The sequence below is a fragment of the Lepeophtheirus salmonis genome, chromosome 7 (assembly GCF_016086655.4).
Source record: "Lepeophtheirus salmonis chromosome 7, UVic_Lsal_1.4, whole genome shotgun sequence".
NCBI classification, from domain to species: Eukaryota; Metazoa; Arthropoda; class Copepoda; order Siphonostomatoida; family Caligidae; genus Lepeophtheirus; species Lepeophtheirus salmonis.
In genome coordinates this window covers 24,813,566-24,827,104 of record NC_052137.2, presented here as the reverse complement: position 1 = coordinate 24,827,104, position 13,539 = coordinate 24,813,566, and the positions used below count along the sequence as shown (strand labels likewise).

Sequence of the window (13,539 nt, the reverse complement as noted above, 5' to 3'; positions counted from 1 at the left end):
CACATACACGATCGTTCTTTTCTTTTCTGTCAGGACCTTCAACAATTTGCCATCCCAATGTACAGTTAAAAGAGATTTAGGACCAAACTTGTCTTACAAGTTATTGTACATTTTCTCTCTCTAATGTATGCGTGCCCTCCATATAATTATAATATTTAGAAGCCCTAAAGGAAAGTTTTTTTGTTTTTTTTTCAATGTTGCATGATGATACAAAAAAAAAAAAACCTGTTTTTGATGGTAACTTTGCACCGGTTATCTGGTTTTCCAGGTAATCAGAAATCTTTGGTTTGAATTTTTGTTGATTTTTCCATTATTTAAGTGTCCTTTCTTTCAATTTAACAATTATAGATATGTTAAGTCGTAATATGTAATAACAAATAAATAAAAAAATACTTGCATGATTATAATTTGCAAAAGATTTCTTACAATAAATGTCATAATTACTTTTTAATAATCCAATAACAACTTTAAATGAAGGATAAATATCTTTCTTTTAATATCATGTATTTTAATGATTTGGCTATTATTTTTTAATTAAAAAAAAAGAGATAAATAATGCACACTGTGAGTAATAGGTTAATAAAATATTATTCACTCATATTTCGTTTAAAATCAAAGAAACTAAACCCATTAAGACCGAAGGTTTTTCATTTTTTTTATAAATTTGGTCAGCTCCTTTTTATGAAATGATAATTGTTTTGATAAAAAAATTAATCTATAAGGCTCAAAATTTGTACATATATTCTCTGACTATTACTTAACAATTAATTAATAACACGCAAAAAGGTATACCTAAAAAAAAACTACAAAATTGACTCTTTTAATTGTTGTCCAAACAATAAGAAATTTGACAAATCCTCCCTCATATCGAAGTAATATTTTTTAAGCAAAAAAAGGATTTACGAATCTATCAAAATTTTTACATAATAATATGTATATCCCCTCCTTATTCTTCAAATATATCGTAAAAAATAAAATAAGAGTATGCCTTAAAATAAAAGTAAAAATGTCATTACACTACGTTCAAAATGTGAGGCGCGCTTATTTTGAACTTCCTCTAATGAATATAGCTATAAATATTATCATTGAAAGTACTTCATATCTAGAAAATATAAAAATAAGGTATTATCTCGATCATCATGAGCAGGTAAAATAAGTTAAATATTCATGGAGATGTTTGAACGATTTTAGTAAAAAATGGCAAAGTAAAAAAAAGGCAAGGTAAAACATGTCAAGGTCAAAATGATCGTGGAAAAATTGGCAGGAGGAAAAAAGGAAAATTGTATAACTGGAAAAAATATCAAAATTCTTTTAAACTGATTTCTTATCACCAATGTTAATCCTATATAATTAAAATAATTTATTTGTGGGACTGTGATGTATGTCTCACTTAGTAACAGAAAAAGGAGCAAACGTACGTATATTAAATACGAATTAAAATAGGGACTTAGGAAGAGGATGAGCGAATTAATCTTTGTATGTATGTTCAATATTCATTATATTTATGGTTGAAGAAGGCACATGACAAGTTAGCAAGTTAGACAATAAATAAATCACAGGGTCACAAATTTGAAAAATTGCTTCATATTTACCAAAATCAGTATTTTGGCATGGTCAAATAATTGTTGCATATTTAATGACGACAGAAACGGCTCTAAATAAATTATTCATCACTCATCCAATTATCTAATTTGGGACAACTCTATGCAAAGGGGGGTTACAGATCCTCAAAATTTCAGGGTCCTTATATTTCGTTTTTTAAAAGTTAGGTATTTGTGAAACAGTTTTGTCTATTTAATTCTAGGTTTACGCTTGAATTACAGAAAAATACAATCTTTTTTATTTATTTATTATGGTGGGTATTAGTCAATTTCTGATGATCTTCAATGCACTAATGATTTTTCAAAAGCCCTTGTTATATGTTATCAAATATAGATCATCAAATTAGTGATTTCGATCTGTATTTTTACTGCTTATGTATGTTTAAAAATGCATAATTGTCAACTAATTTATATCAAAAATTCGTTAAAGAGGATTAACATAATCATAAAAGTTACATCTATCAATTTGTGATAAAATATATAAGTTTAATTGGTGAATGTCTAGTCACATGCCCTCTTCCGAAGACTACAATTCTAATTGAATAAAATAAGAGACTTAATGTCGTATATGTAAATATAATAAAATAATATATGTTTACTCAAGATTATCACAACATGAACATGATACTTTACTTTATTATTTTAATGTGGAAACATATCAAACATAATACACACAAACATTTGGATCGATCTTCATTCACTAAAGATAGAAATACTTCCATGTTCTCTAAGAATGAGTACAAAAGAAGAGATTCGAGATAATTTATAACTCAACAAGAGACGCTCGATTTCTAATATATATGGAGATAATCTTATGATGAAAATGTATCCTAAGAAGCGAACCAAACCAAGCCAAACTTCAAACAAGAATAGAGTGGATTTCTTCCTATGGAAGAAATCTAATAATCTAAATATATAATCAGGGGTTGAAACTATGAAGTGATCCATTCCGATATAAGGCTCTGGATGTGGTGAAATATTAAATAAGGTATGACAATTACAAATACGAAAAGGTACTACAACAATTTGTATTTATTGCAATAAAATTAATATTTATAAAAAACAGCACATTTAAACAATTGAATCATTCTAAAGGGGACAAATTTGATATTTAGATGTGTGTTTAATTTGACAATTGCTAAGGCCTAAGATCATTCTTCAAATCATTCAGAACATGGAAGTAGATTTTAATGTTCTCCGGATTCCGAATTCTACAAGAGACGACGGAATGAAATGCATCCGTCGAAAGCTACGAAGCTTCATAAGGGAGTAGAGTGGACTTCCTTTTGGGACAGAGATTCCAGCTCTCGAAAATTTCAAGTGCTTTGTATTTCTCTATATGTTATGATAATGCTTGTATGTCAATCCATGAGTAACGGAAGAATGAAGTGATTAAAGGACTCTTGGCAAATAGTGGACACTAAAGGCAAGGAAGGTAGGGTTGAATGGGTTATGAACGAATTTAAAAAAAATATTTTTTTTATAAGATGATTTGCTTAGGTAAATTTTTTTCAAAATTTATTAAATCATATCTGCTTGTGGTAGGAAGATAATAAATTATAGAAGACAAATTTTTTGAATAAACCTCACTTTTCTAAGCTTTAAGAGTGTTGGGCGTCTAAAACTTTTTCAAATATGTCCGTCATCGTTAGTTACCCAAGTGCTTATTTTTTGCAAATAAGAGCTCAACATTTCTAAAAAAAAATAAAGAAATGGACAAGTCTATTGTCGTAAACTATGTTCAATTTGTGTTCAATAGACAGGATATCTTATCTTTAGATAATCGTTAGAATTGAATTCTGGCCTTAAATTTGCTATAAGGCATCGAGGATTTTTAAGATAATCCTAGAAAGATTTGCAACAAACGAGAGCGTTGGTAAAGTCGAGATTATACATTTTGTCAACGTAGCATGTGAAACATGAAATATTTGTTAAAGAATCTTAATTAATATTAATCAATTTTGTACAATGTATTCAAATGAAATATATTGATTGATTATAATATATTTAAATATTCTCTGGAAGCTCAATAGCTCCTGAAACGAATGTGTAAAAAACAAAATTAAGTTGTTATAAATATATTCTAATTATGAATAGAATTATTTATTTTTTCTAAAAAAAAATTTCTAAAATCAGGGGCGTCCGAATGATAATCTTTTTTCAGGGAGGACCCTGGTTGTCGGAATTTTTTGTGAAAATAATCCAAAAAAATTTAATGTTATTGTATAAAAAAATCAAAAATTAAATTGATATTATTAATTTATTTGGAAAAATATTTCAAAAATTCATAGAAATTCTCAAAAAATTTCAAAAATACACAGTGTTTTACAAAAAATTAAGCTTTCGGAGGAAAATATGAAGAATTAAATTTCAAATATTAAATTTTTTGGAAAAAAAAATTACAAAATTAAATTAAATTTTCTAGCAAAAAGGAAAAATTCCTTAATTTGGGAGATGGGGGTACGTCACCTCATGCCAACCCTTGCTGACGTCTCTGAAAATATAGTTGATTATAGTAGTATTAGAAGCGATTTTATTATCATGAAACATTAAGCATATCTAATTATTATTAAAAGAATTATTCATATATAAGAAATTGAAGTTGGTGTATAATCTTTCGAAGATATTAATATCTTTTCTGCAAAAAATGTGTAGACGTTTGTTTGGTATCTTTTTTGGCATTCAATGTTGTGTTTCAAATATATACTTTTTGTCCAAAAACTACGCAAAATCAAGAAAAAATGCATTTTGGAAACACTTTTAGGCCAATGAACCCGGGTATAGAACATAATCAGATCCCTACAAAATGATTTTCGAGCTTATTACATCTTAAATCATGGGAAAAAATGCAAAAACATATCAAAATTGTAAAAATTATATTTTGAATAGGTGTAATGAAACATATCAATTCTATTTAATTTCTAATCAATGTTGAACTTCACAATGTGTGAATTAAAAAATTAAAAAAATTATTAATGGATAAAAAAATATTTTAAATCAAGTTTTTAACTAAAATTCAAGGGTCAATAATTTATTCTATTTCATTATGTGGCTATAGTATAATATTGTGGAACTTGCAGAGATTTAAACTCGAGTCATGAATTTGATATCCCTGGTATGCCGACATAAAAACAATCTTGAACAAAAATGAAAGCAAAGATAAATTCCCAATTAATATTTTTACTTTATATATATGTACATATAAGTTAATATTTCAAAGACATATTTGAGTCAATATTTGGCTTTGAATTCAAATTTGTAGAATGATTTAATATACCCAAAATTTTGATTAATAGTGTAAAATCTTGTTTTGGTTTAAAATATCTGTATTAAGACCGATATAGCTTTTCAATTAGAAATATATTTATTTCTAATTCTTTTATTGTGACGATCAATTGTGGAATCTATTCCAAGTGGTTCATTAAAATCTGAACGTATTGAATTTTAAAGTTCAACAAGATATCATTTATTAAATATCAATAAAAGTTCAACAAACATTAATACTTTTGATAGATGTGTGTCTGAGCTCACTTAATCATCAATCTAGACGTCCTTAGCGCCAATGATGGCTTCCAGGAGGCGGCAGGACGCATGGCACCTGCTGCATATGTAGTTCACTGCCCAGTGCTAGCTGGCAGTGGCTTTGAGGGCTTCAGTACTTGGATAAAAGATACTAAAAAGTTTCGAAAAAGAGTTCAAAAGAACTCAAAATACTCATTTAAAAAAGTCTTGGAAAGGAGGACATGGATTTCATTTCATTCCTGGTGTCAAAAGTGACCTCCCGACCCTCACAAGGCTCTTTCCACTCACTTTTTTTATAGCTCTCTGAACAGTCTGGTGTGAACCCTACATATCTCTAGCATGGACCCTCGTGGACTTGAGGAAATTGGCATAGCCCTTTTTTTTTTAACTCCTCCGTATCCAATTTGGCCTTTTGATAGAGTCCTTATTCCTCTCCATCGTTTCGGACTTGCTGACGACTTAGATTGTGGCTCTGGAGACGTCCAACTGCTTAAAATGCCCGAATTGAAATTTGTGGATCACGTTCAAGTATCATTTTGTCGACTTGTACGAAAGCTAGAGAGTTCATTTTTTTTATTACTAATTTTGTATGCTTCAATACATCGAAATATGAATTAATTTCAATCGTTCAACCTTAATTAATTATTGAATAAGTAATTATTCAGATTTCAATGGACCACCCGGTAAGTAAAATTTGCGATACACCCTAAGGGCACATAAGAATAGTTTGTTAATAAAAATTGAATATAATTTGTCAAAGAATTCATGGGACGACGTAGAAATAGAGAAATAGTTCTCTTGAACTTAATGTACGTTGCTTGACGTCTCGTTCGTTCTTAAAGAAGGTAATATACTTAATGTATATAGACTTCAAAGACAGCTCCTAGGCCAGATGGATAAATGTAATCCTATTAAGTTTTCCTCATACTTAATCCGTGCAACTTCATCTGATCAATTAAAGGAACATTAAAAATAAATCATTCAAGATTGCATTTGTGTTGACGTGTCACATCAGCTGTACACTCAACTTTTCAAAATGTTCAAGGGATTTCAATGGTCATTGCTGTTTTGAGTAATTATATTTGGAATGACTTACAAAAAAATACTTATAAACATCATGAAATCTCTATTACGAAACAAAAAACAAAATATTTTTGATGCTATAATTTATAAAAATCATCTAAATAATAAAGTAATAACGAAATTTGAAATCTCAAAATACAATGAACAATATTTTCTATATAGGTGCTTCTAGAGCAGTGGTTGTAGAACTGGGTAAATTACTCCAAATGGGGTGATTTAGAAAATTGTGGAGACAATTCCTAGTATAAAATGAAAATACCAACATGTCATTGCAGGGCCGTCTTCAAGGGGTGTGCTGAAGGGGCTGTAGCCCCCCCATTAAGGATTTTTTGTTTTTGACTAGACTTTTTTTTGGTCAGGATGGAAAAATTTAATTTTTGGTGAATAGCTGTAGATTTTTCAAATTGATTTTGTAATATTTGATTTTTTTTGTACAAAAAATATAACAATTGAAACTTTTTTTCAAAATATTTAATATTTGAAATATATTTAAAAATGTTTTAAGGTATAAAATTTTTATTTATGGATTTTTGAAAAAAATTTCAATGTTATTTTATTTTTGGATGTTTTTTCAAAAAAATTCCGAAAACCAAACAGCCCTCCTCAATAAAAAAAAAAATTACAACCCTGCGGAAGCCCCTGCACTAGTTTGGGGTAAATTATTTTTACTACAAGTTCTTATGGGGTACCGCTAATAAAAGGCACCCAACCTCTTCTGTAGCTCAACATTATTTTTGAGAATACTGCATTTTTAAAACCTATCATATACTGTTGTCATGGTGTCGATATTTTTGTACGGATTCAAGCACAAAAACAGCCATAGATATTTGGGTATTTTTCCTATAAAAACTTAAAACAAATGTTCCGGAAAGAGGAATACACACCCAATAACAAGTGTGTCCCCAGAATTTGTGTTTGGGTGGGAGTTCATTCAGAAATTTGATAACTATTTTTATGAAGAACAATTTTCATAATTGCTTATGGGTGGATTAATGTTTTAATGATATTGTAAGTAAAGATTCTACTATCAATTTAATATAGTAGCGTTTTAAATTCCATAGGTGTTCACTAGGCTGGACTGAAATAACTGTTGATTTTTGAAATTTTTAATATTTTTAATTTAATCCCCAAAATGAAGCCCCCTCTCCCGCCTCCTCCTCCCTCCCCACCCCAACACTAGTATCATCTTAATTTTGAGAATTAAAGTCGCTTGACAATAGAAAAACATGGAAGTGGGACTTGTGGCTTAAATACAAATATTTGAATATACAGTTTTTCCCAGTGAATCGTGAATGAAACTTTGGAAAGATTTCGTTGACTTATATATTTCTACCAAAATCAAAACAAAATCGGGGTTGCTGCTTGGCATGGGGGCCATTTTGAAGGCTGTGTCAGAGCCCAAAGCTTCTATTTTTGATTAAAATAAAATTATAATTTAATATGAATTAAAATTTGTGTTCTTGTTCATCTTTTGACATATTTTTTTTTTAAAGCGAGCCACTACGAGTGGAATTATGGCCTTTAGTGCAACACTTGTACAACTCATTAGGCCCAACTTTGAGTGGCCTAGAACGGCCCAGGTGAGTCAGAGACCCCTAATATTTCCCGTAATTCTTATTTCATATAGAAAAGCCAGCAAACCAAAAATCAGGAAAATTGATTATGGTCATCCCGTTTGACGTAGAATGACCCAGTTACTGCGATTGAAAATTTTAATGTTTTCATTTTGTTTGGCTTAAATAACCATTAAATAATTTATTTTTATCGAGCAGGCGTTCCAAGACCTGAATTTTGTTGCGTCGTGTAATTGAAGGAAGCATCGCTCCTGTGTTTGAAAGTCTAATAGAAAATAAACTGTTATTAGAAAAATAGAGAAGGCTAGCCATCATATATTTTTTTCCCCTTCAAATACTTCATTTTTCCTCAGTTGAGGTTGCCCGTGGATAACAAATCTTGACCTTGTACTTATTTTCTTAAATTGTAATTACATATCCTTTTTTTTTTAGTTCATGAAGCAATATAAATTTTACTATTTAGAGCCTACTCACATAGTTATGCATATATTCACCTTCATAAATTATTATATCCGCAAAGAAATCAATCTCATTGTAATTAGTGTTGCGTCCAGTTCAGTCTCGCCGCGGCACTTTTCAGTCCTACAACTTATAACGTTCTAGTCCTTGATGACGTTATTCAACTTTATTTTTTCTATTTCTTTAAATCAAATCTATCAATGACAGTCCCAAGAACCGAGAGTCTTATGGACCGGTCCTAAGAATGGATAGAAATGAATAAATAAGGATCGACACAACACTACTTGTAATGACATAATATCGAATGTCATATATTGTAAAGTTACCTGAATTTATGAGATCTACTTTAATGGATTCACTGTCAGTTCAATTGAAGTTACCTCATGTACTTTGATTAAGGCAAATATTTGTAGATTAATTTCCTCACTATACATTGTATAATGTACGCATTTCAAATAGTTAGTATATATAAAAAAATTGATATAATTGTAAATATATAATGATACAGTTTCTAGACCTCTGGCTCGATGCTGGGCTTACCGGAGGGGCGAAACTTGTCTCAGGCTTTGTCTTCTAACTCTCTCATTGATGTAAATATTCAAAGGATTCATGTTGGAGGAGTTGGGACAGGTCTCGATGTCCAAGAAAGCTTGGATATTAGCTTGAAGACAATGTTGGAAGAATATTTTTTATTCATAAACCAAATGCTATAAAAGTATAATAAAGGATATTTTTTTACTCATAACATCATGTTTGGGATGTTACAAGAGGCCTATGAATAGCTCATTTTGATGCAAAAACCCATTTTTTTCCAATTAAAAGTCCCTATGAGGCCTAAACTTTAAGAAAGTCAGTTTTTTTTTGTTCCCAGCAGAAAAGTAGACTTGTGTTGGAGGAAATAGTAACAATATGTTATTAGATAATTATATAAATAGGCCTTGCAGACTGCCAAATTTTATCAAATTATACAAAATAACAAATTTTTATATTATATATGTAAATGTGGTGCTTCTATGTAAATTCTAAAGGCACTAAAAATCCTTGTAGTGTCAATTTTTTCTTTCTCCCCCTCCCACCTTTTATCATTTCAGGCCTTATCATACACCAATTCAAATTTTTTCAAGTCCTATTTAACCATCATTGTGGGATAAATGTGCCAAAACGTCAAGTTCTTTTTACAATTACACATTCCAACTTTATTATAATGGGTTTCCTTTTGCAGATGTTTTAATAGATTATTTTTATTATTATGGACTCTACCTTAAGAGCCCTAGGATGGTTTGGGTCCGTGGCCAGTACCCAATCTGTATTTGAGCTCCTGATCTGTAGATTATCTTATATTAGTATAAGTTATGAGGCAGCGATTCCGTAACGGAGGCATTTTTGTTTAGAGTAAGTCAAAGTATTTCTCGAAATTTGTTTGTTTTACGACAGAATACCTAATATGTCCAACCGTTTCTCCAGACCTAACAGTTCCCTCCTTATTAGTCTATTTTTAATTGACACGAGAGCTATAAAAAAGGATTTGGTGCTCCAAAACGCATAGTATCTGTGTGCTCATAACAAGTAGCTAGTCCTCAAGTGTGTTATAATGTTTGGAAGCCTTACAATTTATAATACACTTTAAGCGTTTTGTATTGTGAAGGGTTTATTTCATCAGTTTCTGAGAAATTGATACATTCTGGAATTAATCGTCGAGGTTTTAAAGAATGTTTTATATATTTGTTCTTATTATTTGTCTATTCCAACGATGCTTATATATAAAAAGGAGATTATAAGAATAAAGGGTTTGTTTTATTCGGTACAATAACTTATTTAATATTCTGTTCTTTAGCTACCTGGGAATTCATAGTCTAAAAATAACAATTTGTAGTTTATGAATTATCAGGTAAAAAATATACTGGTAAAGAAATATTCAGTTTGTTCACTGATGCTTATAGTATTAGAATCATAGGTACTAAGGCTAAAAATAGTTTTATATTGCTCAAATATTCCCTTTATAGGGTTGGCTAGACACTCCAGGGAGATACTCGCGTAAGCATTTCTAGGAAAGTAACAAAGAGTTAAAGATTGTTGTCTATAATTCTTAAAAGTTTTGTAACGATACCAAAACAAGTATCGGTATTTTATTACTTTTGATAGATTTTCCACTAAAAATAAATAACAAAATATCGTTAATAGTAATTTTCATCCATTTACAAGGACGTGTGTAGGATGTTTGTTAAGGTGGGAGGTGGTTGAGAATATGAGGACTTTTTTTATAAATACAAATTTTCATTCTTTTTTGGAGAATTTTGTTTGGAGGCTTAGAAATTGAAGGTTTCTGTTATCAGTAGATCAATGTTTTTATGAAGTTGTATGTATAAGTACGGGTTCATGTACTAATTTAGTGCAGTACCTTTCAAACATGTCCGTACTATGGTTTCATTATAGGCCCAGGGTACCAAATAGCATTAACTAATAGTAGTAACTTTGTATTTTCTGAATTAGATGGATTTTATAAGAAACTTTCTAATAAATATGAGTCATTAAAAGTATGAATTTATTTATGGTATATGAACATGCACATAACAGTATGAGCTATTATATTTGATTAATTGATTTTTTTAGCTCTGATCCTCTTAAGAAAAATTAATTATTATATAATAAATGACGAAAAATGTAAAAATGATGTATTCATGATAAATGTTACCATTAAGTATGGTATTAAAGGGTAGTTTAGGTAAATCTGGTCCATCTTTAACTATATCCTGAACAATATAGAAAGCATTTAACTCGGTTATTTCAATTTTAAATTAAGAGGTTAAGTGTTAGCTTTCAGTTAGTTGCACCACTTTTAATTAAAAACAAACATTTACGATGGAGGAGACCCGGAGGAACACCATTGCATAATTTGGTTGCGCGGGACACAACCCCGCTTACATCAAGAATATCCTTTGGTATCCAAAGAGCACAGGCTATGACGTCGACAACCACTGGAAGAAGGAAGGGGCATATAAGAGAAAAGATAAAAAACGCTCTCCAAGATTCCAGGTAGACCTGATACGGCCCTTGAACATATCTGCTGTCACTCCAATTAACCTCTTTCCAAAAAGCACCAAGCATTCCTTAGCAATGTATTCAGGACCATATACAATCACATGAGGATTAAGTCATACCGCTTCTACAAGAAGAAAAAAACATATACAGACGAAACCAAGGCATCTTAGGCTGTCCACGGAAGAAAATTCCTGAACGATTTGATGTCCCACAGTAACCGAATCATCTTTTATACGGAATAAAAACAATGGACTGTCGACCGATCCCACTAAATCTAGAACGACAAATGGTTGTTGATCACAGAGAGAGCTAATGTACCCCACGTCTTTAAAGCCAAGCTTCCTGCCACCATCATCAGGATTAACGGTAGTGACATGCTCCCAATCTTCTTTGAGACAAAGGAGAGGGTGGGTGCCAAGAGTTACTTTGAACTCCTGTTTGACCAAGTAATACCTTGGATGAAATCTGAGGCCAATGGTGTCTAGTTCCTGTTTGAACAAGGCTTGGCCCCCTCTATCAAGGCCTGCAAGTCCCAAAACTTGTTGAAATTTTACCACCCCAACACCTGGCCCTCCAACTCCCCCGATATGAATCCATGGATTACTTCTTTTAGAGGGAGTTAGAGGGGGTGGATCTGCCAATTCACACAACAGCATCTACTCCTTGAATGTCTTTATTATCAAGTACAGGGACATAGTCTCCCCGCAGACGTGGTCAAGGCCTCCAAATTATTTATGCCTCGTATCGAGCGAATGATTGGTGAAAATGACAAATACATTCAATGAATTTTTTATTATTATTAAAACTTTTAAATAAAATTTCAAACCTCTAATTGCGTCCTTTATTGATCAGAATACAGTTAAAGGTGGTCCAGATTTACCTGAACGACCCTGTATAGCAAACTTTCTTCCTTTGCAATGCAGTACTTTCACTCGCTGGGACTTTAATCTGCTATAGAGCATTTTCACCTGTCATCAGCATTATTGATGTCAACCATTATGGGGGCCTAAACAGCTATGTTTTATAAGAATGAAAACTCTTTTTCCGTTACTACATTAAGAAATATTGTATGTCAAAAAGGGAACAACAAAGAAGGGGGGACCTTTAGCCTCTTTTGTTTAGTTTTATTAAATATCTAACCCTAAGAAGTAATATCTATTAAAAATATGTTATTACATCGAACTATACAACCTTATTTCCAAATCTTGTTTAGCAAAATATTAACTATTAGAATGAAAAGAATAATCATACCTTTCTCGTTCCTAATCCATCCAAAAAATCAAAGAAAAAAAATTACAGATCCAGCCATTTTCTTAGATTTTTTAGTACAAAAGTTGATTATATTAAAAAATAAATAATATTTATTATAGGCATAAAGTAGTATTCAAAACAAGTGTGACGTCTTTTTTTCTTCATAAAGCCATTTGATGTAGTTTAATCAAGATTTATGGAATTTTGTGCATTTAATATCAACTTTGAGACCCCAAGATGGATGGAGTCTTTTTGAATTATTATGCAATGGATGACGTAAGTGAGTGTGGGGATTTTTGATCTTTACTTTTTTTCAAAAAAAAAAATAATAATAAATGCTTAAGCAATCATATCTTAGCAACAAAAGAAAAGATAAATAACTTTATCTTGGCAGAGGTTTTTTTTTCTTTTTGTTTTGAAAAATGAAGAGAAAAAAGTGTGACTTTAATTATCCCGCCGTGTTGACTATTCTTTTAGAAAAGAAAAAGATCCGATCAAGATACCCCCAAACAAAAAAAAAAAAAACAAAAAAAAACTGGAGGGGCTAACCGACAATGTATAGACAAATGACTTGCAAGCTTCCAAGTTAATGAATTTATGTTACTATTAATTGGTTTTAAATCTTGGGGTTCAAGGGCAATCTTAAATAAGTTTTTTTATGTTTTTTCAGAAGACCCTAGTTTATCATGACTTTTTTTCTTTCATGACTTACAGCACACGGAACTATCACTGTTATTGTGAAGATGGATACACAGGCGCTAATTGTGAAACTGATTGGAACGAATGTTGGTCTAATCCTTGTAAAAATAGTGGTCTCTGCATTGACCAAGTTGCGGACTACAATTGTACCTGTCCTCCCGGATATAGAGGTAAGTAGAGTTTGCTCCTGGATGAGTTTAATGCCTTAAGCCTAGTGTTGGATCGGTTAAAACAAATAAAAAGACTGTATTTCTATCAGTCCAATCCTAGGACCGTTACTTATCGGTCTTTTATTATAACTACAACAGCTG

General features: G+C 30.9%; 1 protein-coding gene across 1 annotated transcript in view; it reads left to right on the top strand.

The window, feature by feature from the left end:
- The window catches only part of LOC121121792 (protein eyes shut), a 57,068-nt gene that overhangs the window by 14,415 nt on the left and 29,114 nt on the right, over nt 1-13,539 (top strand). Inside the window, exon 2 of the mRNA XM_040716767.2 lies at nt 13,244-13,398. Coding sequence (XP_040572701.1) covers nt 13,244-13,398 — 155 coding nt within the window. The remainder of the gene's footprint in view (nt 1-13,243; nt 13,399-13,539) is intronic.